Source organism: Oncorhynchus tshawytscha, linkage group LG06, assembly GCF_018296145.1.
Source record: "Oncorhynchus tshawytscha isolate Ot180627B linkage group LG06, Otsh_v2.0, whole genome shotgun sequence".
In the NCBI taxonomy this organism is placed as follows: Eukaryota; Metazoa; Chordata; class Actinopteri; order Salmoniformes; family Salmonidae; genus Oncorhynchus; species Oncorhynchus tshawytscha.
The window spans coordinates 4,388,730-4,414,055 of NC_056434.1; the positions used below are offsets into that span (position 1 = coordinate 4,388,730).

Here is a 25,326-nt window from a genome sequence, read left to right on the forward strand (position 1 = left end):
TGGGCCAAAATACCAGCAACAGTGTGTGAAAACCTTGTGAAGACTTACAGAAAACGTTTGGCCTCTGTCATTGCCAACAAAGGGTATATAACAAAGTATTGAGATAAACTTTTGTTATTGACCAAATACTTATTTTCCACCATAATTTGCAAATAAATTCATAAAAAATCCTACAATGTGATTTTCTGGATTTTTTTCCTCATTTTGTCTGTCATAGTTGAAGTGTACCTATGATGAAAATTACAGGCCTCTCCCAATCGCACAATTGGTGGCTGACTAAATACTTTTTTGCCCCACTGTATGTGAGACATGAGGTATGTATAATGTTTTGATTTTACACAGGTGTGAACTGTTTATGGTACATTTGTCATCCGTCATGAGTGAAATTTCTGTTTAAAAAAATATGACATAGAATAGTTAGAAATGATTGATGATTCTGGGGCCAAATCTCATTGATGGTTGTAGGGGTCAATCATGTTCCACTTGTTAGCTTCCTCCAAATCCTCATTCAAGCTGCAGCTACAACAGGTCAACCTCTGGGCAACATGGGTCAACATGGGTCAACATGGGTCATCCAACAGGCCAACCTCTGGGCAACATGGGTCATCCAATAGGCCAATCTCTGGGCAACATGCGTCATTCAACAGGCCAACCTCTGGGCAACATGGGTCATTCAACAGGCCAATCTCTGGGCAACATGGGTCATTCAACAGTCCAATCTCTGGGCAACATGGGTCATCCAATAGGCCAATCTCTGGGCAACATGGGTCATTCAACAGGCCAATCTCTGGGCAACATGGGTCAACATGGGTCACCCAATAGGTCAATCTCTGGGCAACATGGGTCATCCAATAGGCCAATCTCTGGGCAACATGGGTCATCCAATAGGCCAATCTCTGGGCAACATGGGTCATTCAATAGGCCAATCTCTGGGCAACATGGGTCATCCAACAGGCCAATCTCTGGGTCAACATGGGTCATCCAACAGGCCAATCTCTGGGTCAACATGGGTCATCCAATAGGCCAATCTCTGGGTCAACATGGGTCATCCAATAGGTCAATCTCTGGGTCAACATGGGTCATCCAAGATTAGCTTTCTGAAAGTAGAAAATATAAATTTAATTTTAACTGAAACCAAAGCAAATTGTATTACATTTTAAATTAAATCAATATATTTCAGTAGATTGCTCATTGTAATGTCTGTTTTTACCAACCATTAATGTTGTCTGTTAGTTCTTCTGTCTGTCCAAACAGAGAATAATGACATGTGAAAACAACAATATGATTGTATTAAAGCCAAGAATTACTTCATTCAGGTGACCGAACTGTTCAATCAAACTCACTGGGGCTTTTCTTGGGAAGCAGTGGTGGTCCACAGATCTCTCGATAGCAAATATCCTGCTGGACTTTATACGTTATTTTATACCTGGGGGGTACAAAGGGGGAAAAATAGCTTATCTACTAAACATACAAAGTACATATAAATACTGATTATTCAACATGCTTCTTGTAGGGATGAAACCCATTTACAGTTATACTAGTACTATATTTAACAGGTGTCAGTGTTTTTACAGTATCCCTTCCTTCCCTAGGTACCCTGTCTCGTACTGGGTTCAAATCAGGGAAGACACATCCCTTCCTTCCCTAGGTACCCCTGTCTCGTACTGGGTTCAAATCAGGGAAGACACATCCCTTCCTTCCCTAGGTACCCCTGTCTCTTACTGGGTTCAAATCAGGGAAGACTTCAGCATATAAAGAAGTTTACAGTCCATATTAAATCAATTCTAACATGTACACTGCTCAGACAAATAAAGGGAACACTAAAATAACACATCCTAGATCTGAATGAATGAAATATTCTTATTAAATACTTTTTCTTTACATAGTTCAATGTGCTGACAACAAAATCACACAAAAATGATCCATGGAAATCAAATTTATCAACCCATGGAGGTCTGGATTTGGAGTCACACTCAAAATTAAAGTGGAAAACCACACTACAGGCTGATCCAACGTTGATGTAATGTCCTTAAAACAAGTCAAAATGAGGCTCAGTAGTGTGTGTGGCCTCCACTTGCCTGTATGACCTCCCTACAACGCCTGGGCATGCTCCTGATGAGGTGGTGGATGGTCTCCTGAGGGATCTCCTCCCAGACCTGGACCAAAGCATCCGCCAACTCCTGAACAGTCTGTGGTACAACGTGGTGTTGGTGGATGGAGCGAGACATGATGTCCCAGATGTGCTCAATTGGATTCAGGTCTGGGGAACGGGCGGGCCATTCCATAGCATCAATGCCTTCCTCTTGCAGGAACTGCTGACACACTCCAGCCACATGAGGTCTAGCATTGTCTTGCATTAGGAGGAACCCAGAGCCAACTGCACCAGCATTTGGTCTCACAAGGGGTCTGAGGATCTCATCTCGGTACCTAATGGCAGTCAGGCTACCTCTGGCGAGCACATGGAGGGCTGTGCGGTCCCCCAAAGAAATGCCACCCTACACCATGACTGACCCACCGCCAAACCGCTCATGCTGGAGGATGTTGCAGGCAGCAGAACGTTCTCCACGGCGTCTCCAGACTGTCACGTCTGTCACATGTGCTCAGTGTGAACCTGCTTTTATCTGTGAAGAGCACAGGGCACCAGTGGCGAATTTGCCAATCTTGGTGTTCTCTGGCAAATGAAAAACGTCCTGCACGGTGTTGGGCTGTAAGCACAACCCCCACCTGTGGACGTCGGGCCCTCATACCACCCTCATGGAGTCTGTTTCTGACCGTTTTAGCAGACACATGCACATTTGTAGCCTGCTGGAGGTTGTAGACTCCGTCTCATGCTACCACTAGAGTGAAAGCACCGCCAGCATTCAAAAGTGACCAAAACATCAGCCAGGAAGCATAGGAACTGAGAAGTGGTTTGTGGTCACCACCTGCAGAACTACTCCTTTATTGGGGGTGTCTTGCTAAATGCCTATAATTTCCACCTGTTGTCTATTCCATTTGCACAACAGCATGTGAAATTGATTGTCAATCGGTGTTGCTTCCTAAGTGGACAGTTTGAATTCACAGAAGTGTGATTGACTTGGAGTTACATTGTGTTGTTTAAAAGTGTTCCCTTTATTTTTTTTGAGCAGTGTATAAACATGCAGAGGAAGTCCGCGGCCACTGTTTGACACTCACAGGTAATGGCAGACTTCACCCACCCAGACGGGCACGCTCTTGGTTTCAGAGTAGAGACGGGTACACGGGTGGGGCACTCGCTGGCAGACTGCAGACAGACGTGGTCGCGACAGCACAAAGATAAACACAGATATGTGTTAAAGCACTGAGAGGGTTCTTCTGAGGGAGAGGTTCTGAAGGAAGAGGCAGTTAAAAAGGCTGTTAAATATGACACGAGGGATTGAGGAGAAGACAAAGGGAGGAAGAAAGAGAGAGAGAGGGAGGAACAGGGAGAGAGGGACATAAGGTGGGAGAGAGGGACAAGGAGGGAGAATGATAGGGAGGGAGGGATTTGGTATGAAAGAGAGAGGAAGGAAGAGAGCGAAAGAGAGAAGATGCAGAGAAAGAGAGAGAGGGATTTGGTTTGAGGAAGAAAGAGAGAGAGAGAGAGAGGGACAATGAGGGAGAATGATAGGGAGGGAGGGAGGGATTTGGTATGAAAGAGAGAGGAAGGAAGAGAGAGAAAGAGAGAAGATGCAGAGAAAGAGAGAGAGGGATTTGGTTTGAGGAAAGAGAGAGAGAGAGAGAGAGAGTGAGAGAGAGAGAGAGAGAGAAGGTGAAAGAGAGGGAGAGAGTGAGAGAGAGAGAAGGTGAAAGAGGGAGAGAGAGAGAAGGTGAAAGAGAGGGAGAGAGAGTTTTGTTCTGAGGAAGAGAGAGAGAGAGAGAGAGAGAGAGAGACAGGGGGATTTAGCCTGAGAAGGAGTGAGAGTTAGGAGAGATAGGGAGGGTGGAATTTGGCACTCCTCCCTAGTGATTGATGGTTTTAGGAAAGAAATGTTTAAACAGTTTGACTGAGGGTGTTTAGATGTAGAAATGTACAGTATAGAGCCCCACAGTTTTATGTGTCTTAACACACATAATACAGACAAATAGAATGTATTTACAAAAGTCACCTTGTTCGAGAGAGATTTACACGGTTATCGAAATGTTATGCCAGGGTAGGCCTACACGAAAACACAGACCTTATTTTAACTGTTTCTCTATGGGAGAAAAAAGAATGGTGGAAAAAAAACGATTGGAACCATTTCCCTGTTTGACCGCTAGGTTTTATGGGAATTATGACTCATACTGTGGTACTCTATTAAAAAGAGAAGTGGGCTGTGTGTGTGTGTGTGTGTGTGTGTGTGTGTGTGTGTGTGTGTACCATCTCCTACATTGCTGCAGCATAACACCTTGCGTTACTGGTGAACATGATTGGACAAGTTCAAACCAAAGGCAAAGCTTGTATTTCAAAATAACCTATTTAGTTTTGAAGTGCTTTGTACCTGAATGGTGATATTATAGTTATGTTATGACTTGCAAAGTTCTATTTTCTATGTGAGGATGCTGCTGGGTAGTTATGGTGCTGGGAAATGATGTCCTCCTATGAGGAAGACATCTGAATCTATTTTTTCTGACAGCTGATCTGAGAGAAAATGCAGTTGTTCTATGCCAAACTAGAAAAAAAATGGTTATTCGGCTGTCCCCAACCGTTTTGGGTTCCCGGTAAAACCATTTGGGTTCCATGTAGAACCATTTTGGGTTCCATTTAAAAAAAAAATGTTTTAACCTTTATTTAACTAGGCAAGTCAGTTAAGAACAAATTCTTATTTTCAATGACGGCCTAGGAACAGTGGGTTAACTGTCTGTTCAGGGGCAGAACGACAGATTTGTACCTTGTCAGCTTGGGGGTTTGAACTTGCAACCTTCCGGTTACTAGTCCAACGCTCTAACCACTATGCTGGTAGAGCATGGCGGTTGCAGCGCCAGGGTTGTGGGTTTGATTCCCATGGGTGGAACCATTTTGGGTTCCATGTAGAACCATTTTGGGTTCCAAATAGAACCATTTTGGATTCCAGGTAGAACCATTTTGGATTCCAGGTAGAACCATTTTGGATTCCATGTAGAACTCCCTGTGGAAATGGTTCAATTTTATTTAGCAGATACTCTTATCCAGTAGTGAGTACATACATTTCTCATCCTTTTTTTCCTGTACTTGCCACCCGTGGGAATCGAACCCACAACCCTGTACTGGCCACCCGTGGGAATCGAACCCACAACCCTCGCCATGCTCTACCATCTGAGCTACATGTAACCCAAAACAGTTCTACTTGGAACCAAAAGGATTCTACCTGGAACCAACAAGGTTCTTTAAAGGGTTTTCCTATGGGGACAGCTAAATGGTGTGTATGGCACTCCAATGTCAATGTGTCGTGTGGTGGAGACCAAGACAGAAGGCATGAACTCACACAGCTCACACTGCCTGCCCTTGAACCCGGCTACGCAGTCGCAGATGTAGGAGTCGCCGCCCTTCGCACACGTACCCCCGTTCAGGCAGGGCAGACTCCGGCAGTCCTGGGACGACTCTGAAACACAGCAGCTGCTGTCAGGACCCCGAGTTAAGTGGAGCCTAGCAGACAAACCACCAGCTCAGGTTTCACTAAGGCTGCCTGCTATCCAAATTCAACCTATTCTCTTTTTAGAGCACAACATTTGACCAGAGCCCGTTGGGTGGAGTCCTATGGGTAGAGACCTATGGGTAGAACCCTATGAGTAGAGCCCTATGGGTAGAGTCCTATGAGGTTCCCCTGTGGGTAGAACCCTGTGGGTAGAGACCTATGGGTAGAGCCCTGTGGGTAGAGCCCTATGGGTAGAGTCCTATGAGTAGAGCCCTATGGGTAGAGTCCTATGGGGTTCCCCTATGGGTAGAGTCCTATGAGTAGAGTTCTGTGGGTAGAGCCCTATGGCCTATGGGTAGAGCCCTATGGGTAGAGTCCTGTGGGTAGAGTTCTATGGGTAGAGCCCTGTGGGTAGAGTCCTATGGGTAGAGTCCTATGAGGATCCCCTGTGGGTAGAGTCCTGTGGGTAGAGTCCTGTGAGGTTCCCCTGTGGGTAGAGTCCTGTGGGTAGAGTCCTATGGGTAGACCCCTATGGGTAGAATCCTATGGGTAGAGTCCTATGGGTAAAGTCCTATGAGGTTCCCCTGTGGGTAGAGTCCTATGGGTAGAGTCCTATGGGTAGAGTCCTATGGGTAGAGTCCTATGAGGTTCCCCTGTGGGTAGAGTCCTGTGGGTAGAGTCCTGTGGGTAGAGTCCTATGAGGTTCCCCTGTGGGTAGAGTCCTGCGGGTAGAGTCCTATGAGGTTCCCCTGTGGGTAGAGTCCTGTGGGCAGAGTCCTATGGGTAGAGTCCTATGGGTACAGTCCTATGGGGTTGCCCTATGGGTAGAGTCCTGTGGGTATAGTCCTGTGGCTAGAGTCCTATGGGTATAGCCCCTATGGGTAAGTCCTATGAGGTTCCCCTGTGGCTAGAGTCCTATGGGTAGAGTCCTATGAGGTTCCCCTGTGGGTAGAATCCTATGGGTAGAGTCCTATGAGGTTCCCCTGTGGGTAGAGTCCTGTGGGTAGAGTCCTGCAAGTAGAGTCCTATGAGGTTCCCCTGTGGGTAGAGACCTGTGGGTATAGTCCTGTGGGTAGAGTCCTATGAGGTTCCCCTGTGGGTAGAGTCCTGTGGGTAGAGTCCTATGGGTAGAGTCCTATGGGTAGAGTCCTATGGGGTTGCCCTATGGGTAGAGCCCTGTGGGTAGAGTCCTGTGGGTAGAGTCCCTATGGGTATAGCCCCTATGGGTATAGCCCTGTGGGTAGAGTCCTATGAGGTTCCCCTGTGGATAGAGTCCTGTGGGTAGAGTCCTGTGGGTAGACCCCTATGGGTAGAATCCTATGGGTAGAGTCCTATGGGTAGAGTCCTATGAGGTTCCCCTGTGGGTAGAGTCCTATGGGTAGAGTCCTATGGGTAGAGTCCTATGAGGTTCCCCTGTGGGTAGAGTCCTGTGGGTAGAGTCCTGCAAGTAGAGTCCTATGAGGTTCCCCTGTGGGTAGAGTCCTGTGGGTAGAGTCCTATGAGGTTCCCCTGTGGGTAGAGTCCTATGAGTAGAGTCCTATGAGGTTCCCCTGTGAGTAGAGTCCTATGGGTAGAGTCCTACGGGTAGAGTCCTATGAGGTTCCCCTGTGGGTAGAGTCCTGTGGGTAGAGTCCTGTGAGGTTCCCCTCTGGGTAGAGTCCTGTGGGTAGAGTCCTATGGGTAGAGCCCTATGGGTAGAGTCCTATGGGTAGAGTCCTATGGGTAGAGTCCTATGAGGTTCCCCTGTGGGTAGAATCCTATGGGTAGAGTCCTATGGGTAGAGCCCTGTGGGTAGAGCCCTATGGGTAGAGTCCTATGAGTAGAGCCCTATGGGTAGAGTCCTATGGGGTTCCCCTATGGGTAGAGTCCTATGAGTAGAGTTCTGTGGGTAGAGCCCTATGGCCTATGGGTAGAGCCCTATGGGTAGAGTCCTGTGGGTAGAGTTCTATGGGTAGAGCCCTGTGGGTAGAGTCCTGTGGGTAGAGTCCTGTGGGTAGAGTCCCTATGGGTATAGCCCCTATGGGTATAGCCCTGTGGGTAGAGTCCTATGAGGTTCCCCTGTGGGTAGAGTCCTGTGGGTAGAGTCCTATGGGTAAAGTCCTATGGGTAAAGTCCTATGAGGTTCCCCTGTGAGTAGAGTCCTATGGGTAGAGTCCTATGGGTAGAGTCCTATGAGGTTCCCCTGTGGGTAGAGTCCTATGGGTAGAGTCCTATGAGGTTCCCCTGTGGGTAGAGTCCTATGAGGTTCCCCTGTGGATAGAGTCCTGTGGGTAGAGTACTGTGGGTAGAGTCCTATGGGTAGACCCCTATGGGTAGAATCCTATGGGTAGTGTCCTATGGGTAAAGTCCTATGAGGTTCCCTTGTGGGTAGAGTCCTATGGGTAGAGTCCTATGAGGTTCCCCTGTGGGTAGAGTCCTGTGGGTAGAGTCCTATGAGGTTCCCCTGTGAGTAGAGTCCTATAAGGTTCCCCTGTGGGTAGAGTCCTATGGGTAGAGTCCTATGAGGTTCCCCTGTGGGTAGAGTCCTGTGGGTAGAGTCCTATGGGTAGAGTCATAAGAGGTTCCCATGTGGGTAGAGTCCTGTGGGTAGAGCCCTATGGGTAGAGTCCTATGAGGTTCCCCTGTGGGTAGAGTCCTATAAGGTTCCCCTGTGCGTAGAGTCCTATGGGTAGAGTCCTATGAGGTTCCCCTGTGGGTAGAGTCCTATGAGGTTCCCCTGTGGGTAGAGCCCTGTGGATAGAGTCCTGTGGGTAGAGTCCTATGGGTAGAGTCCTATGGGGTTGCCCTATGGGTAGAGCCCTGTGGGTAGAGTCCTGTGGGTAGAGTCCTATGGGTAGAGTCCTATGAGGTTCCCCTGTGGGTAGAGTCCTATGGGTAGAGTCCTATGAGGTTCCCCTGTGGGTAGAGTCCTATGGGTAGAGTCCTGCGAGTAGAGTCCTATGAGGTTCCCCTGTGGGTAGAGTCCTGTGGGTAGAGTCCTGTGGGTAGAGTCCTATGAGGTTCCCCTGTGGGTAGAGTCCTATGGGTAGAGTCCTATGGGTAGAGTCCTATGAGGTTCCCCTGTGAGTAGAGTCCTATGGGTAGAGTCCTATGGGTAGAGTCCTATGAGGTTCCCCTGTGGGTAGAGTCCTGTGGGTAGAGTCCTGTGAGGTTCCCCTCTGGGTAGAGTCCTGTGGGTAGAGTCCTATGGGTAGAATCCTATGAGGTTCCCCTGTGGGTAGAGTCCTGTGGGTAGAGTCCTGTGGGTAGAGTCCTATGGGTAGAGTCCTATGAGGTTCCCCTGTGGGTAGAGTCCTATGGGCAGAGTCCTATGGGTAGAGTCCTATGAGGTTCCCCTGTGGGTAGAATCCTATGGGTAGAGTCCTATGAGGTTCCCCTGTGGGTAGAGACCTATGGGTAGAGTCCTGCGAGTAGACTCCTGTGGGTAGAGTCCTGTGGGTAGAGTCCTGTGAGTAGAGTCCTATGAGGTTCCCCTGTGGGTAGAACCCTGTGGGTAGAGACCTATGGGTAGAGTCCTATGAGTAGAGCCCTATGGGTAGAGTCCTATGGGGTTCCCCTATGGGTAGAGTCCTATGAGTAGAGTTCTGTGGGTAGAGCCCTATGGCCTATGGGTAGAGCCCTATGGGTAGAGTCCTGTGGGTAGAGTTCTATGGGTAGAGCCCTGTGGGTAGAGTACTATGGGTAGAGTCCTGTGGGTAGAGTCCTGTGGGTAGAGTCCCTATGGGTATAGCCCCTATGGGTATAGCCCTGTGGGTAGAGTCCTATGAGGTTCCCCTGTGGATAGAGTCCTGTGGGTAGAGTCCTGTGGGTAGACCCCTATGGGTAGAATCCTATGGGTAGAGTCCTATGGGTAAAGTCCTATGAGGTTCCCCTGTGGGTAGAGTCCTGTGGGTAGAGTCCTATGAGGTTCCCCTGTGGGTAGAGTCCTGTGGGTAGAGTCCTATGGGTAGAGTCCTATGGGTACAGTCCTATGGGGTTGCCCTATGGGTAGAGTCCTGTGGGTAGAGTCCTGTGGGTTGAGTCTTATGATGTTCCCCTGTGGGTAGAGTCCTGTGGGTAGAGTCCTATGAGGTTCCCCTATGGGTAGAGTCCTGTGGGTAGAGTCCTGTGAGGTTCCCCTCTGGGTAGAGTCCTATGGGTACAGTCCTATGAGGTTCCCCTGTGGATAGAGTGTGGGTAGAGTCCTGTGGGTAGAGTCCTATGGGTAGAGTCCCCCTATGGGTAGAGTCCTATGGGTGGGAGTCCTATGGGTAAAGTCCTGTGGGTAGAGTCCTGTGGGTAGAGTCCTGTGGGTAGAGTCCTGTGGGCAGAGTCCTGTGGGTAGAGTCCTGTGGGTAGAGTCCTGTGGGTAGAGTCCTGTGGGTAGAGTCCTATGAGGTTCCCCTGTGGGCCCTGGTGAAAGTAATCCCCTTTAAAGCGATCTCTCATGTCCCTCATTCTCTCATGTTTCTCATTCTCGCTGTAATACATTGCTATTGTAAAGCTTGGTTGACATTCCCTTCATCCTCCTCGTTGCCAGCTACAGTCCTGTGGCCAGAAGATAAATGATCCATCGCTGTATATATGGAGACGTAATAATTAACATACTGTTTCTATTGAGTGGCGCCTATAGGAGAAGATTAGCATAGATTAGCATAGATCAGCATAGATTAACATATATTAACATAGCTTCCATGTGGCAGACCTCCCATTAAAACTGACTGGTGCTGGGAGATGTAAAGAATGCTGTACTTTCCATATGGACCCAGTTACAGACGAGAGGGTTCCATATCTGGCATCTTAACTACACCACAAGATTATACTGTAAGCGACCAACACCAAGGCCACCTCGTCAAGAGGTTCCCATCTGCCCCTGGGCGGCTACGGTGTTGAGTTGACAGTCGCTGGATCCACTTTGACCTGCTATTTTAACATTTATTATTTAAATTCTTTTTTAAATTCACTGCAATTTCCTACCATATACAAGACCACCAGAATACCTACCATATACAAGACTACCAGAATACCTACCATATACAATACCACTAGAATACCTACCATATACAATACCACTAGAATACCTACCATATACAAGACCACCAGAATACCTACCATATACAAGACCACCAGAATACCTACCATATACAGGACCACTAGAATACCTACCATATACAAGACCACCAGAATACCTACCATATACAGGACCACCAGAATACCTACCATATATAGTACAAGACCACTAGAATACCTACCATATACAAGACCACTAGAATACCTACCATATACAGGACCACTAGAATACCTACCATATACAAGACCACCAGAATACCTACCATATACAATACCACCAGAATACCTACCATATACAAGACCACCAGAATACCTACCATATACAGGACCACTAGAATACCTACCATATACAAGACCACCAGAATACCTACCATATACAGGACCACTAGAATACCTACCATATACAGGACCACTAGAATACCTACCATATATAGTACAATACCACCAGAATACCTACCATATACAGGACCACTAGAATACCTACCATATACAATACCACCAGAATACCTACCATATACAGGACCACTAGAATACCTACCATATACAGGACCACTAGAATACCTACCATATATAGTACAATACCACCAGAATACCTACCATATACAGGACCACTAGAATACCTACCATATACAATACCACCAGAATACCTACCATATACAGGACCACTAGAATACCTACCATATACAGGACCACTAGAATACCTACCATATACAATACTACCAGAATACCTACTATATACAAGACTACCAGAATACCTACCATATATAGTACAATACCACCAGAATACCTACCAGGTTTTCTCTTGGACTCCTCCTCTTCCTCCTTCCTCTGGATCTCTAGTGCAAGGCTGATTTTATTGGTTGTCTCCTCCATCCTCTCTAGCTGAATGGGGGGCTCGGGTTCTGCGAGGCAGAATCAAAGAGGTATTGATTCATACCACCATTCAGTACAAATGTACTACTGGTCTACGTGAATGTTAAAATGTGCCACATCATGCTGAAGCTTAGCACCTAAAGATGCTATGTGCTGGTTATACCTGGTTATACCTGGTTATAACAACACTTACTAGTGCCACCTGGCTGGTTATACCTGGTTATACCTGGTTATAACAACACTTACTAGTGCCACCTGGCTGGTTATACCTGGTTATACCTGGTTATAACAACACTTACTAGTGCCACCTGGCTGGTTATACCTGGTTATAACAACACTTACTAGTGCCACCTGGCTGGTTATACCTGGTTATACCTGGTTATAACAACACTTACTAGTGCCACCTGGCTGGTTATACCTGGTTATACCTGGTTATAACAACACTTACTAGTGCCACCTGGCTGGTTATACCTGGTTATACCTGGTTATAACAACACTTACTAGTGCCACCTGGCTGGTTATACCTGGTTATAACAACACTTACTAGTGCCACCTGGCTGGTTATACCTGGTTATAACAACACTTACTAGTGCCAACTGGCTGGTTATACCTGGTTATAACAACACTTACTAGTGCCACCTGGCTGGTTATACCTGGTTATACCTGGTTATAACAACACTTACTAGTGCCACCTGGCTGGTTATACCTGGTTATAACAACACTTACTAGTGTCAACTGGCTGGTTATACCTGGTTATACCTGGTTATAACAACACTTACTAGTGCCACCTGGCTGGTTATACCTGGTTATAACAACACTTACTAGTGCCACCTGGCTGGTTATACCTGGTTATACCTGGTTATAACAACACTTACTAGTGCCACCTGGCTGGTTATACCTGGTTATAACAACACTTACTAGTGCCACCTGGCTGGTTATACCTGGTTAAAACAACACTTACTAGTGCCACCTGGCTGGTTATACCTGGTTATAACAACACTTACTTGTGTCACCTGGCTGGTTATACCTGGTTATAACAACACTTACCAGTGCCACCTGGATGGTTATACCTGGTTATAACAACACTTACTAGTGCCACCTGGCTGGTTATACCTGGTTATACCTGGTTATAACAACACTTACCAGTGCCACCTGGCTGGTTATACCTGGTTATAACAACACTTACTAGTGCCACCTGGCTGGTTATACCTGGTTAAACCTGGTTATAACAACACTTACTAGTGCCACCTGGCTGGTTATACCTGGTTATACCTGGTTATAACAACACTTACTAGTGCCACCTGGCTGGTTATACCTGGTTATAACAACACTTACTAGTGCCACCTGGCTGGTTATACCTGGTTATACCTGGTTATAACAACACTTACTAGTGCCACCTGGCTGGTTATACCTGGTTATACCTGGTTATACCTGGTTATAACAACACTTACTAGTGCCACTGGCTGGTTATACCTGGTACTAGTGCCACCTGGCTGGTTATACCTGGTTATATAACAACACTTACCAGTGCCACCTGGCTGGTTATACTGGTTATACCTGGTTATAACAACACTTACTAGTGCCACCTGGCTGGTTATACCTGGTTATACCTGGTTATAACAAACTTACTAACACTGGTTATACTACTAGTGCCACTGGCTGGTTATACCTGGTTATACCTGGTTATAACAACACTTACTAGTGCCACCTGGCTGGTTATACCTGGTTAAACCTGGTTATAATAACACTTACTAGTGCCACCTGGCCGGTTATACCTGGTTAAACCTGGTTATAACAACACTTACTAGTGCCACCTGGCTAGTTATACCTGGTTATACCTGATTATACCTGGTTATAACAACACTTACTAGTGCCACCTGGCTGGTTATACCTGGTTATACCTGGTTATAACAACACTTACTAGTGCCGCCTGGCTGGTTATACCTGGTTATACCTGGTTATAACAACACTTACTAGTGCCACCTGGCTGGTTATACCTGGTCATACCTGGTTATAACAACACTTACTAGTGCCACCTGGCTGGTTATACCTGGTTATACCTGGTTATAACAACACCTACTAGTGCCACCTGGCTGGTTATACCTGGTCATACCTGGTTATAACAACACTTACTAGTGCCACCTGGCTGGTTATACCTGGTTATACCTGGTTATAACAACACTTACTAGTGCCACCTGGCTGGTTATACCTGGTTATAACAACACTTACTAGTGCCACCTGGTTATACCTAGTGCCACCTGGCTGGTTATACCTGGTCATACCTGGTTATAACAACACTTACTAGTGCCACCTGGCTGGTTATACCTGGTTATACCTGGTTATAACAACACTTACTAGTGCCACCTGGCTGGTTATACCTGGTTATAACAACACTTACTAGTGCGGTGTCTGATGGCCTTTCTGAACTTAGCTGTTATCTTCCCTCTACCATCAATCAGCTCTGTGTACCTAGTGAAAACAAACAAAATGATGGTCAGCACTTTTACAGAGACAGACAGACAGACAGACAGACAGACAGACAGACAGACAGACAGGCAGGCAGGCAGGCAGGCAGGCAGGCAGACAGACAGACAGACAGACAGACAGACAGACAGACAGACAAATAGAGCCTGAGACAGACAGACAAATAGAGCCTGAGACAGACAGACAGACAGACAGACAGACAGACAGACAGACAGACAGACAGACAGACAAATAGAGCCTGAGACACAGACAGACAAATAGAGCCTGAGATAATTAACCTTGAATTGTCTCTTTCAACACTAAATAGGTAGGTTTCAACTCAGCATTCCAATATATTTCTGCAATAAGTGTGAAACACTGCACTCTAGTGTCTTATTCTTAGTGATAGTTTGAGACAAAAACCAACACCGCAGTACAGGGCTTTTAAAACATTTACCCAACCCACTATACAACCAGCCCAATGCTGGTTGGTGGCCTACCCGGACATCTCTTCAGAGTACTCTATCTCCCCAGTCACCCCCCCAGGTACCTGGGCTCAGAGGTTCAGCCACCCCCAGGTCCTGAGGTTCAGGGCTAGTGTATGACTCACAGGGGTTCCCTGGCCCACGACAGACGGTCTCCCCCTCGTCCTCCCTCCCTCCTTCCTCTTACCTGGGCATCTCTTCAGAGAGCTCTCTCTCTCCAGCCACCCCCAGGTCCTGAGGTTCAGACGGGGCTAGTGTATGACTCACAGGGGTTCCCTGGCCCACGACAGACGGTCTCCCCCTCGTCCTCCCTCCCTCCTTCCTCTTACCTGGGCATCTCTTCAGAGAGCTCTCTCTCTCCAGCCACCCCCAGGTCCTGAGGTTCAGACGGGGCTAGTGTATGACTCACAGGGGTTCCCTGGCCCACGACAGACGGTCTCCCCCTCGTCCTCCCTCCCCATCGTTCCTCCATCGATACTGGTGATTCAGAGAAAACAGAACAAAGAGAAAGAGATGGATTACAGTTGTTGTTGTTGTTATTTGTGAGAGCCCAAGGTAAAGTTCATTGAACATGATCATGTAGTGATAGAGAAATCAATTTAATCAAATCAAATATATTTTTATAAAGCCCTTTTTTTATATCAGCAGTTGCCACAAAGTGCTTTACAGATACCCAGCCTAAAACCACAAAGACCAAGCAGAAGCACAGTGGCTAGGAAAAACTCCCTAGAAGGCAGGAACCTAGAGAGGAACCAGACTCAGAGGGCTTTCTGTCCAGAGGACTGAAACAGACAAAAAAGACAGTCCCAGATCGTAAAAGTTTTTGAGTTGATTCCTGTCTCATTCTGGTGTGTCCCCCCCAGAGTAATCACAATGTGAAATCTCAGTTCTATAGAAATGGGCATGGTATAGTGCGAACACTCACATGTGGTGAAGGCCAGGTGCTGTGGTGCGCTGTGAATCTGTTCCTGTCCCGTGTTCCTAACAGCCATGAGAGCTAGGTGGTAGTGCTGTCCCGGAGAAAGCTCTCTCAGGTTATACGTCTCTAACTTCCCATTGGGTAGGAAGCGACTCCGGGTGCTCAGGCCTCGCGTCACATTGACCACGAAGCCGTCTGGCAGGTTCCTGGGATGGTGGTCCCACGTCACCAGGGCAGAGTTGGAGGTCACATGTGCCAAAGACAGGTTCTGAGGGGGAGGGGCCCTACGGGGAAGGGAGGGGGGGGTCAATGTCATCAGGATAGCCAGAACAGAACAGAACAGTATTCAATAACCATAGTTTACTCATCACATTTTCTTAATTAATCAGTTATACTTGATTTGAGATGGTCAAAGTTTTCAGGATGGGATAAATTCAGGATGGGACAAATTCAGGAAGGGATAAATTCAAGATAAAATCAATTCAGGAGAAACTCACAATAAACAAGGGATGCATTTCTAACTATGTTACACCAGCACAGAGAGGGTATGCAGTCTATAGTTTAACTCTCTATACAGTCTATAGTTTAACTCTCTGTACAGTCTACAGCAGTTTAACTCTCTGTACAGTCTATAGTTTAACTCTCTGTACAGTCTATAGTTTAACTCTCTGTACAGTTTATAGCAGTTTAACTCTCTGTACAGTCTATAGTTTAACTCTCTGTACAGACTATAGCAGTTTAACTCTCTGTACAGACTATAGCAGTTTAACTCTCTGTACAGTCTATAGTTTAACTCTCTGTACAGTCTATAGTTTAACTCTCTATACAGACTATAGCAGTTTAACTCTCTATACAGTCTATAGTTTAACTCTCTGTACAGACTATAGCAGTTTAACTCTCTATACAGTCTATAGTTTAACTCTCTGTACAGACTATAGCAGTTTAACTCTCTATACAGTCTATAGTTTAACTCTCTTTACAGACTACAGCAGTTTTCTAATTTGAGCGGCCATGTTAAGGTGTCGTGTCTCCAGGTTATTTGATTTGTTTGGTGGACTAGGACTATTTATGTGAGGATGGGGATTTTTCCAGACGCTTAACAAATGCATAGTGTATTATTGAGGTTCATTGAGCTTCTACATCTGCATTGCTTGCTATTGTGGTGTTTTAGGCCAACCCTCAGAGCCTGGTTCCTCTCTAGGTTTCTTCCTAGGTTCTGGCCTTTCTAGGGAGTTTTTCCTAGCCACCGTGCTTCTACACCTGCATTGCTTGCTGTTTGGGGTTTTAGGCTGGGTTTCTGTACAGCACTTTGAGATATCAGCTGATGTACGAAGGGCTATATAAATAACATTTGATTTGATTTGATTGATTGACGTATGAGACATGATGCCATACGTGTCCAGACTTGCAGCGGTCCAGCAGAGTGACTGGTGGACGGCGACTCGTCTGGTCTGATACCACTCTGAGTTAGAACGTCCACCGTGTACATCTGACCAGGAAGCAGAGAACTGAAAGGGGGAGAAACACAGACAAATAAATATATAAATGTATGCCAGTCATGTAAAAAAAAATAGAAAATAACCCCCTTCAAAAAAAGCTAAAGATATGGCTAGAGGAAATGACAACAGGTATACACTGCCACCAAGTGGTCAAAATTGGTATTGCAGTCTGTGACCCTCAGGACACTGATAGAAGTTAAAGTAGAGAAAAGTCTCATTGGGATTCCTTTAAGTCCAGCTGTTTCTTTCCCCACGAGAGTCCCGGGTTCCATACCTGAATGCGTACTCCGTGGTGCTGGTGTTGACCAGGGCAGTACGAGATCCACTGTCGTCTGAGGGGACCAGGGAGAGGCGCACCTGGCTGACAGCTGCGTGATGAGCAGCCTGCAGCAGCCACCTCAGCCATACCTGGGAGGACGATACGTTGACAACCTGCAGCTGGTCCACCCGCCGCGGCCCTGACACACAGAGAGAGAGAGACGCACAGGTAATTTAACAAACGCATGCAGTCACACACACACACACACACATTTTAAATACTTTATTTGAATCCACAAATCACATTAATTCAGGACGGATTAAAAACATGTCAAAGGTTTTGGATACAAGGACACTTGAGGATACATAGAGGTGCACACACACACACACACACACACACACACACACACACACACACACACACACACACACACACACACACACACACACATATCAAATAGCACATACAGAGCGTGTTTACACAGGCAGCCCAATTCTACTATTATTTCCACAAACTGGTCTTTTGACCAATCAGATCAACGCTGAATAAGATCTGATGTGGTCAAAATAACAAACTAGTGGAAAACGATATCAGAATTGTGCTGCCTGTGTAAACAGCCTTGTTTCTTCGACACACATAACAAACTAACGTGATCTGAACAGAGCAGTGCGCCACTCACGGGTACGTATGAGAGCGATGGCTGGCTGGCTGATGTCGTTGCTGTTGGTGTTTCGTTTCACAGAGAAGGTAGAGATGTTGTATAGCAGGCCGGGCACCAGGCCCTGCAGCTGATAGGTGGACTGCTTCTTGTCCAGGAAGTCGGTCTTCCTGGTTCCGCTGCCACGGCCCGGGAGACCCAGAGGGGCGTAGGTCACAGCGAAGCCACTGAACTATAGGTGTTGAAGGTTACAGGCTCCGGCTCAAATGGCACCCTATTAGCCTATATAGTGCACTACTTTAGACTAGAGCCCTATGGCACCCTATTCCCTATATAGTGCACTACTTTAGACCAGTGACCTATGGCACCCTATTCCCTATATAGTGCACTACTTTAGACTAGAGCCCTATGGCACCCTATTCCCTATATAGTGCACTACTTTAGACCAGAGCCCTATGGCACCCTATTCCCTATATAGTACACTACTTTAGACCAGAGCCCTATGGCACCCTATTCCCTATATAGTGCACTACTTTAGACCAGAGCCCTATTCCCTATATAGTGCACTACTTTAGACTAGAGCCCTATTCCCTATATAGTGCACTACTTTAGACAGAGCCCTATGGCACCCTATTCCCTATATAGTGCACTACTTTAGACTAGAGCCCTATTCCCTATATAGTGTACTACTTTAGACCAGAGCCCCTATTCCACATATAGTGCACTACTTTAGACTAGAGCCCTATGGCACCCTATTCCACATATAGTGCACTACTTTAGAGTAGAGCCCTATGGCACCCTATTCCCTATATAGTGCACTACTTTAGACCAGAGCCCTATGGCACCCTATTCCCTATATACTGCACTACTTTAGACTAGAGCCCTATGGCACCCTATTCCCTATATAGTGCACTACTTTAGACTAGAGCCCTATGGCACCCTATTCCCTATATAGTGCACTACTTTAGACTAGAGCCCTATGGCACCCTATTCCCTATATAGTGCACTACTTTAGACCAGTGCCCTATGGCAACCTATTCCCTATATAGTGCACTACTTTAGACTAGAGGCCTATGGCACCCTATTCCCTATATAGTGCACTATTTTAGACCAGTGCCCTATGGCAACCTATTCCCTATATAGTGCACTACTTTAGACTAGAGCCCTATGGCAACCTATTCCCTATATAGTGCACTACTTTAGACCAGAGCCCTATTCCCTATATAGTGCACTACTTTAGACTAGAGCCCTATTCCCTATATAGTGTACTACTTTAGACTAGAGCCCTATGGCACCCTATTCCCTATATAGTACACTACTTTAGGCCAGAGCCCTATGGCACCCTATTCCCTATATAGTGCACTACTTTAGACTAGAGCCCTATTCCCTATATAGTGTACTACTTTAGACCAGAGCCCCTATTCCACATATAGTGCACTACTTTAGACTAGAGCCCTATGGCACCCTATTCCACATATAGTGCACTACTTTAGACTAGAGCCCTATGGCACCCTATTCCCTATATAGTGCACTACTTTAGACTAGAGCCCTATGGCACCCTATTCCCTATATAGTGCACTACTTTAGACTAGAGCCCTATGGCACCCTATTCCCTATATAGTGCACTACTTTAGACCAGTGCCCTATGGCAACCTATTCCCTATATAGTGCACTACTTTAGACTAGAGCCCTATGGCACCCTATTCCCTATATAGTGCACTACTTTAGACCAGTGCCCTATGGCAACCTATTCCCTATATAGTGCACTACTTTAGACTAGAGCCCTATGGCACCCTATTCCCTATATAGTGCACTACTTTAGACCAGTGCCCTATGGCAACCTATTCCCTATATAGTGCACTACTTTAGACTAGAGCCCTATGGCACCCTATTCCCTATATAGTGCACTACTTTAGACTAGTGCCCTATGGCACCCTATTCCCTATATAGTGCACTACTTTAGACCAGTGCCCTATGGCAACCTATTCCCTATATAGTGCACTACTTTAGACTAGAGCCCTATGGCACCCTATTCCCTATATACAGTATATATATATATACATTTGAGATGTATAGACAGACTTGCTGCAGGAGCGATACATCTGTTTCAGGTCTGGATGAATACATGCTGTTAGTGATATGAATGTGATATGAATGTGATATGAAAGTGATATGCATGTGATATGAATGGGACATGAATGTGATATGAAAGTGATATGCATGTGATATGAATGGGACATGAATGTGATATGAAAGTGATATGCATGTGATATGAATGGGACATGAATGTGATATGAAAGTGATATGCATGTGATATGAATGGGACATGAATGGGACATGAATGTGATATGAATGGGACATGAATGGGACATGAATGTGATATGAATGTGATATGAATGTGATCTGAATGTAATATGAATGTGATATGAATGTGATATGAATGTGATATGAATGTAATATGAATGTGATATGAATGTGATATGAATGTGATATGAATGTGATATGAATGTGATATGAATGTGATATGAATGTAATATGAATGTGATATGAATGTGATATGAATGTGATATGAATGTGATATGAATGTGATATGAATGTAATATGAATGTGATATGAATGTGATATGAATGTGATATGAATGTAATATGAATGTGATATGAATGTAATATGAATGTGATATGAATGTGATATGAATGTGATATGAATGTGATATGAATGTGATCTGAATGTGATCTGAATGTAATATGAATGTAATATGAATGTAATATGAATGTGATATGAATGGGACATGAATGGGTTATGAATGTGATATGAATGTGATATGAATGGGACATGAATGTGATATGAATGGGACATGAATGGGATATGAATGGGACATGAATGTGATATGAATGTGATCGCTGTGCTGTGAATGAACTGTACTGTTTGAATCATCTGTGTGTTTAAATGTCGAACTGTCCTTCTTGGTCAGGTACTTTGAACTCAATGGGACTTCCTGGTTAAAGAAATTGAAATTAAACTGACCAGGCTCTGAGAGGAAGGGGCCGGCAGGTCCCAGTGCAGCTCCACCTCATCCTCCTCCACCCGTAATACATGCAGACCAGAGGGAGGCAACAGGTCTGGGAACAGTGTTTAAGAAGAGCCGGTTATTAACACCACAACTTACTGCAGCTCAGCCAATAAGGTATAAAACATGGTTCTTAGTGGATAAGGAAATTCAATTAGTAATGGATTGATTCATCGATAGATTCATTCGATTCAAAGTTCAATTGATGGGTTCCCTTGAATTATACCATGTAAAGATAGCGAATAGAACCGAATGTGATTCAGACTCACCTCTCTCACAGTCCTTGCCTGTGTGCGAATAGAACCGAATGTGATTCGGACTCACCTCTCTCACAGTCCTTGCCTGTGTGCGAATAGAACCGAATGTGATTCGGACTCACCTCTCTCACAGTCCTTGCCTGTGTGCGAATAGAACCGAATGTGATTCGGACTCACCTCTCTCACAGTCCTTGCCTGTGTGCGAATAGAACCGAATGTGATTCGGACTCACCTCTCTCACAGTCCTTGCCTGTGTGCGAATAGAACCGAATGTGATTCGGACTCACCTCTCTCACAGTCCTTGCCTGTGTGTCCCACTCTGCAAGTACAGCTGTAGTTCCCTCTCCTGCTGCTCTGGCAGAGACCTCTGTTCCCACACGGCTGCAGTACACAGGGATTGTCCACTAGGGGGAGACAGAGACCAGGTATCACCAGGATGTGCTCTGTTCTGTTCATCACAACAGACTGATGAGGCAGTTGTGGCGTCCCAAGGTCATTCCATTCCATTGCATTTAAAAAGCGCTGGATTGTCTGGCATGAGTTTCCATCATATTCCTCACACCAGTCCGTCCGTTCGTTTTAAATCCACGACGGTCGACCGGGTGCGGCACACTTCTGGAGGAAAAAAAAAAAGGGGTGTGGAAACAGGATACGGTTGAGTTCTACTCACACGACTGGCAACGATCCCCGAAGAAACCTTCTTTACAGACACACAGGTGGTTTCGCCTGTAGCCACGACACACGCCGCCGTTCAGACAGGGGCTGGACTCACACCCGTCCTGCTCTGGAGACACAACGTCTCCACACACAGGAGAACCAGTCAGGCGGGGTTACTATGGTTACAGCTCACCTGTACGTAGGGCCCTCGACGCCATGTCGACGACAACAACAACAAAAATAGAGTTGGGGTTTAACTTAAGGGTTATTATGAATGATGATCCCAGATCAGTTCGGGCTTTAGATCATAATGGTTAGGTCGACATGAGAAAAGGGAGTGAATGTTGCCTGTACCTATTTCACAGTCTCGTCCCATGAAACCCTGCTGGCAGTGACAGTAGTAGGATCCAGGCTGATCCTCACAGGTTCCTCCGTGCTTACAGGGCTCCGACGCACACTCATCCACATCTGGTAGGGCGTTAACACACACACACACACACACACACACACACACACACACACACACACACACCACACACACACACACACACACAGATGACATCATATCAATGGGTTAATGGCTTAGGTCTACAGTAAATACAAAGTGTGATAGGTGAAGTTCATCTGTAGTAGTGTAGTAGAGATGTAGTATATCTGTAGTAGAGTAGTAGAGATGTAGTATATCTGTAGTAGTGTAGTAGAGATGTAGTATATCTGTAGTAGTGTAGTAGAGATGTAGTATATCTGTAGTAGTGTAGTAGAGATGTAGTATATCTGTAGTAGTGTAGTAGAGATGTAGTATATCTGTAGTAGTGTAGTAGAGATGTAGTATATCTGTAGTAGTGTAGTAGAGATGTAGTATATCTGTAGTAGTGTAGTAGAGATGTAGTATATCTGTAGTAGTGTAGTAGAGATGTAGTATATCTGTAGTAGAGTAGTAGAGATGTAGTATATCTGTAGTAGTGTAGTAGAGATGTAGTATATCTGTAGTAGAGTAGTAGAGATGTAGTATATCTGTAGTAGAGTTGTCGTATAGTTGTAGTATAATTGTAGCATAGTTGTAAAAGAGTTGTAGTATATCTGTAGTAGTGTAGTAGAGGTGTAGTATATCTGTAGTAGAGGTGTAGTATATCTGTAGTGGTGTAGTATATCTGTAGTAGAGGTGTAGTATATCTGTAGTGGTGTAGTATTTCTGTAGTGGTGTAGTAGAGATGTAGTTTATCTGTAGTAGAGGTGTAGTATATCTGTAGTAGAGTTGTCGTATAGTTGTAGTATAATTGTAGCATAGTTGTAAAAGAGTTGTAGTATATCTGTAGTAGTGTAGTAGAGATGTAGTATATCTGTAGTAGAGTTGTCGTATAGTTGTAGTATAATTGTAGCATAGTTGTAAAAGAGTTGTAGTATATCTGTAGTAGTGTAGTAGAGATGTAGTATATCTGTAGTAGAGGTGTAGTAGAGGTGTAATAGATGTGTAGTAGATGTGTAGTAGAGGAGTAATAGAGGTGTAGTATATCTGTAGAGGTGTAGTAGAGGTGTAATAGATGTGTAGTAGATGTGTAGTAGAGGAGTAATAGAGGTGTAGTATCTGTAGTAGAGGTGTAGTATATCTGTAGTAGAGGTGTAGTAGAGGAGTAATAGAGGTGTAGTATATCTGTAGTAGAGGTGTAGTAGATGTGTAGTAGAGGTGTAGTAGAAGTGTAGCAGAGGTGTAGTAGAGGAGTAATAGATGTGTAGTAGAGTTGTAGTATATCTGTAGTAGAGGAGTAGTAGAGGAGTAATAGATGTGTAGTAGAGGTGTATATCTGTAGTAGAAGTGTAGTAGAGGTGTAGTAACTTGTAGTAGAGGTGTAGTAGACGTGTAGTAGAGTTGTAGTAGAGGTGTAGTAGAGGTGTAGTATATGTGTAGTAGAGGTGTCATATGTGTAGTAGACGTGTAGTATATCTGTAGTAGAGGTGTAGTAGAGGTGTAGTAGAGGTGTAGTAGAGGTGTAGTATATCTGTAGTAGACGTGTAGTAGAGGTTAGTAGAGGTGTAGTAGAGGTGTAGTACAGGTGTAGTACAGGTGTAGTAGAGGTGTAGCAGAGGTGTAGTAGAGGAGTAATAGATGTGTAGTAGAGTTGTAGTATATCTGTAGTAGAGGAGTAGTAGAGGAGTAATAGATGTGTAGTAGAGGTGTATATCTGTAGTAGAAGTGTAGTAGAGGTGTAGTAGAGGTGTAGTAGACGTGTAGTAGACGTGTAGTAGAGGTGTAGTAGAGGTGTAGTATATGTGTAGTAGAGGTGTCGTATGTGTAGTAGACGTGTAGTATATCTGTAGTAGAGGTGTAGTAGAGGTGTAGTAGAGGTGTAGTATATCTGTAGTAGACGTGTAGTAGAGGTTAGTAGAGGTGTAGTAGAGGTGTAGCAGAGGTGTAGTAGAGGAGTAATAGATGTGTAGTAGAGTTGTAGTATATCTGTAGTAGAGGAGTAGTAGATGTGTAGTAGAGGTGTATATCTGTAGTAGAAGTGTAGTAGAGGTGTAGTAGACTTGTAGTAGAGGTGTAGTAGACGTGTAGTAGACGTGTAGTAGGGTTGTAGTAGAGGTGTAGTAGAGGTGTAGTAGAGGTGTAGTATATGTGTCGTATGTGTAGTAGACGTGTAGTAGAGGTTAGTAGAGGTGTAGTAGAGGTGTAGTAGAGGTTAGTAGAGGTGTAGTAGAGGTGTAGTAGAGGTGTAGTATATGTGTAGTAGAGGTTAGTAGAGGTGTAGTCTACCTGTCTGGCAGTGGTTTCCACTGAAGCCTTGGTCACATGCACACTGGTAGGTCGCCACCCTGTCCCGACATGTCCCTCCATTCAGACAAGGCTGGGACAAACACTCGTTGATCTCTGGGACAAGTGACCAATCAATCAAACATTTGAGTACAGTGAACCAAACATGCCAATATAGACCTCTAGTTTTAATTCAGCATCCGTCTTCTGTATCTCTATCTACCAACACAGTCTTGATATTTATCACGGGGAAGATCAACTGTCCTAATTAAACCTCTATCTTTCTCTGACAATGTAATATCCGTTAGAGTCTGGCTCTCTGCTGGGAACACTAAGTCAACGACTGAATGTGTGTTGTTTACAAACCCCATCAATAGTTACAGTGAAGACCAATGAAAGACCCCTAACACTACACACTACACACACTACACACACTACACACACTACACTACACACACTACACTACACACACTACACTACACACACTACACACTACACACACTACACACTCACACTCACACACACACTCACACACACACTACACACTATACACTACACACACTCACACACACTACACACACTCACACACACTACACACTACACACTACACACACACACACGTGTTGTGTGTTACTGCATACAGACCCTGGCAGACAGGAGGTTGGCTCCAGGCCCCCTGCCCCCCACAGATGCTCTGGGTGGCCCTGGGCATGGGGGTGTATCCTGGGTGGCACACGTACAGCGCCATGGAGCCTGGCGACGTAGAGGAGAACTGGAGCTCTGCATGCTTCACCTGCAGT

At 45.4% G+C, this 25,326-nt stretch overlaps 2 protein-coding genes across 4 annotated transcripts in view; both read right to left on the bottom strand.

Annotated features, from left to right (window-relative positions):
- Positions 1-213: 213 nt before the first annotated feature.
- On the bottom strand, positions 214-14,784 carry LOC112238310 (sushi, nidogen and EGF-like domain-containing protein 1). The gene is made up of 8 exons (XM_042322864.1): positions 14,649-14,784; positions 13,912-13,982; positions 11,432-11,542; positions 5,442-5,558; positions 3,175-3,262; positions 1,344-1,426; positions 1,215-1,242; positions 214-1,097 (listed from the first exon to the last, which is right to left on the bottom strand). The coding sequence occupies exons 1-7, from the start codon at positions 14,654-14,656 to the stop codon at positions 1,217-1,219; spliced, it is 504 nt and encodes a 167-aa protein (XP_042178798.1). The 5' UTR covers positions 14,657-14,784; the 3' UTR covers positions 214-1,097; positions 1,215-1,216.
- A 695-nt stretch (positions 14,785-15,479) lies between these two features.
- LOC112238311 (sushi, nidogen and EGF-like domain-containing protein 1) overlaps positions 15,480-25,326 on the bottom strand; it is a 106,221-nt gene continuing 96,374 nt past the window's right edge. For 2 of the 3 annotated variants that reach the window (XM_042322863.1, XM_042322861.1), the window contains 10 exons: positions 25,172-25,326; positions 24,530-24,643; positions 22,132-22,245; positions 21,791-21,919; positions 21,408-21,524; positions 20,821-20,915; positions 17,818-18,028; positions 17,154-17,337; positions 16,776-16,888; positions 15,480-15,664 (listed from right to left, as the gene is read on the bottom strand). The exon at positions 25,172-25,326 is cut by the window's right edge and continues 19 nt beyond it. In XM_042322863.1, the coding sequence (XP_042178797.1) occupies positions 15,627-15,664; positions 16,776-16,888; positions 17,154-17,337; positions 17,818-18,028; positions 20,821-20,915; positions 21,408-21,524; positions 21,791-21,919; positions 22,132-22,245; positions 24,530-24,643; positions 25,172-25,326 (1,270 nt within the window). In that variant the 3' untranslated portion in view covers positions 15,480-15,626. The remainder of the gene's footprint in view (positions 15,665-16,775; positions 16,889-17,153; positions 17,338-17,817; positions 18,029-20,820; positions 20,916-21,407; positions 21,525-21,790; positions 21,920-22,131; positions 22,246-24,529; positions 24,644-25,171) is intronic. The other variant, XM_042322862.1, reaches the window with a different exon arrangement.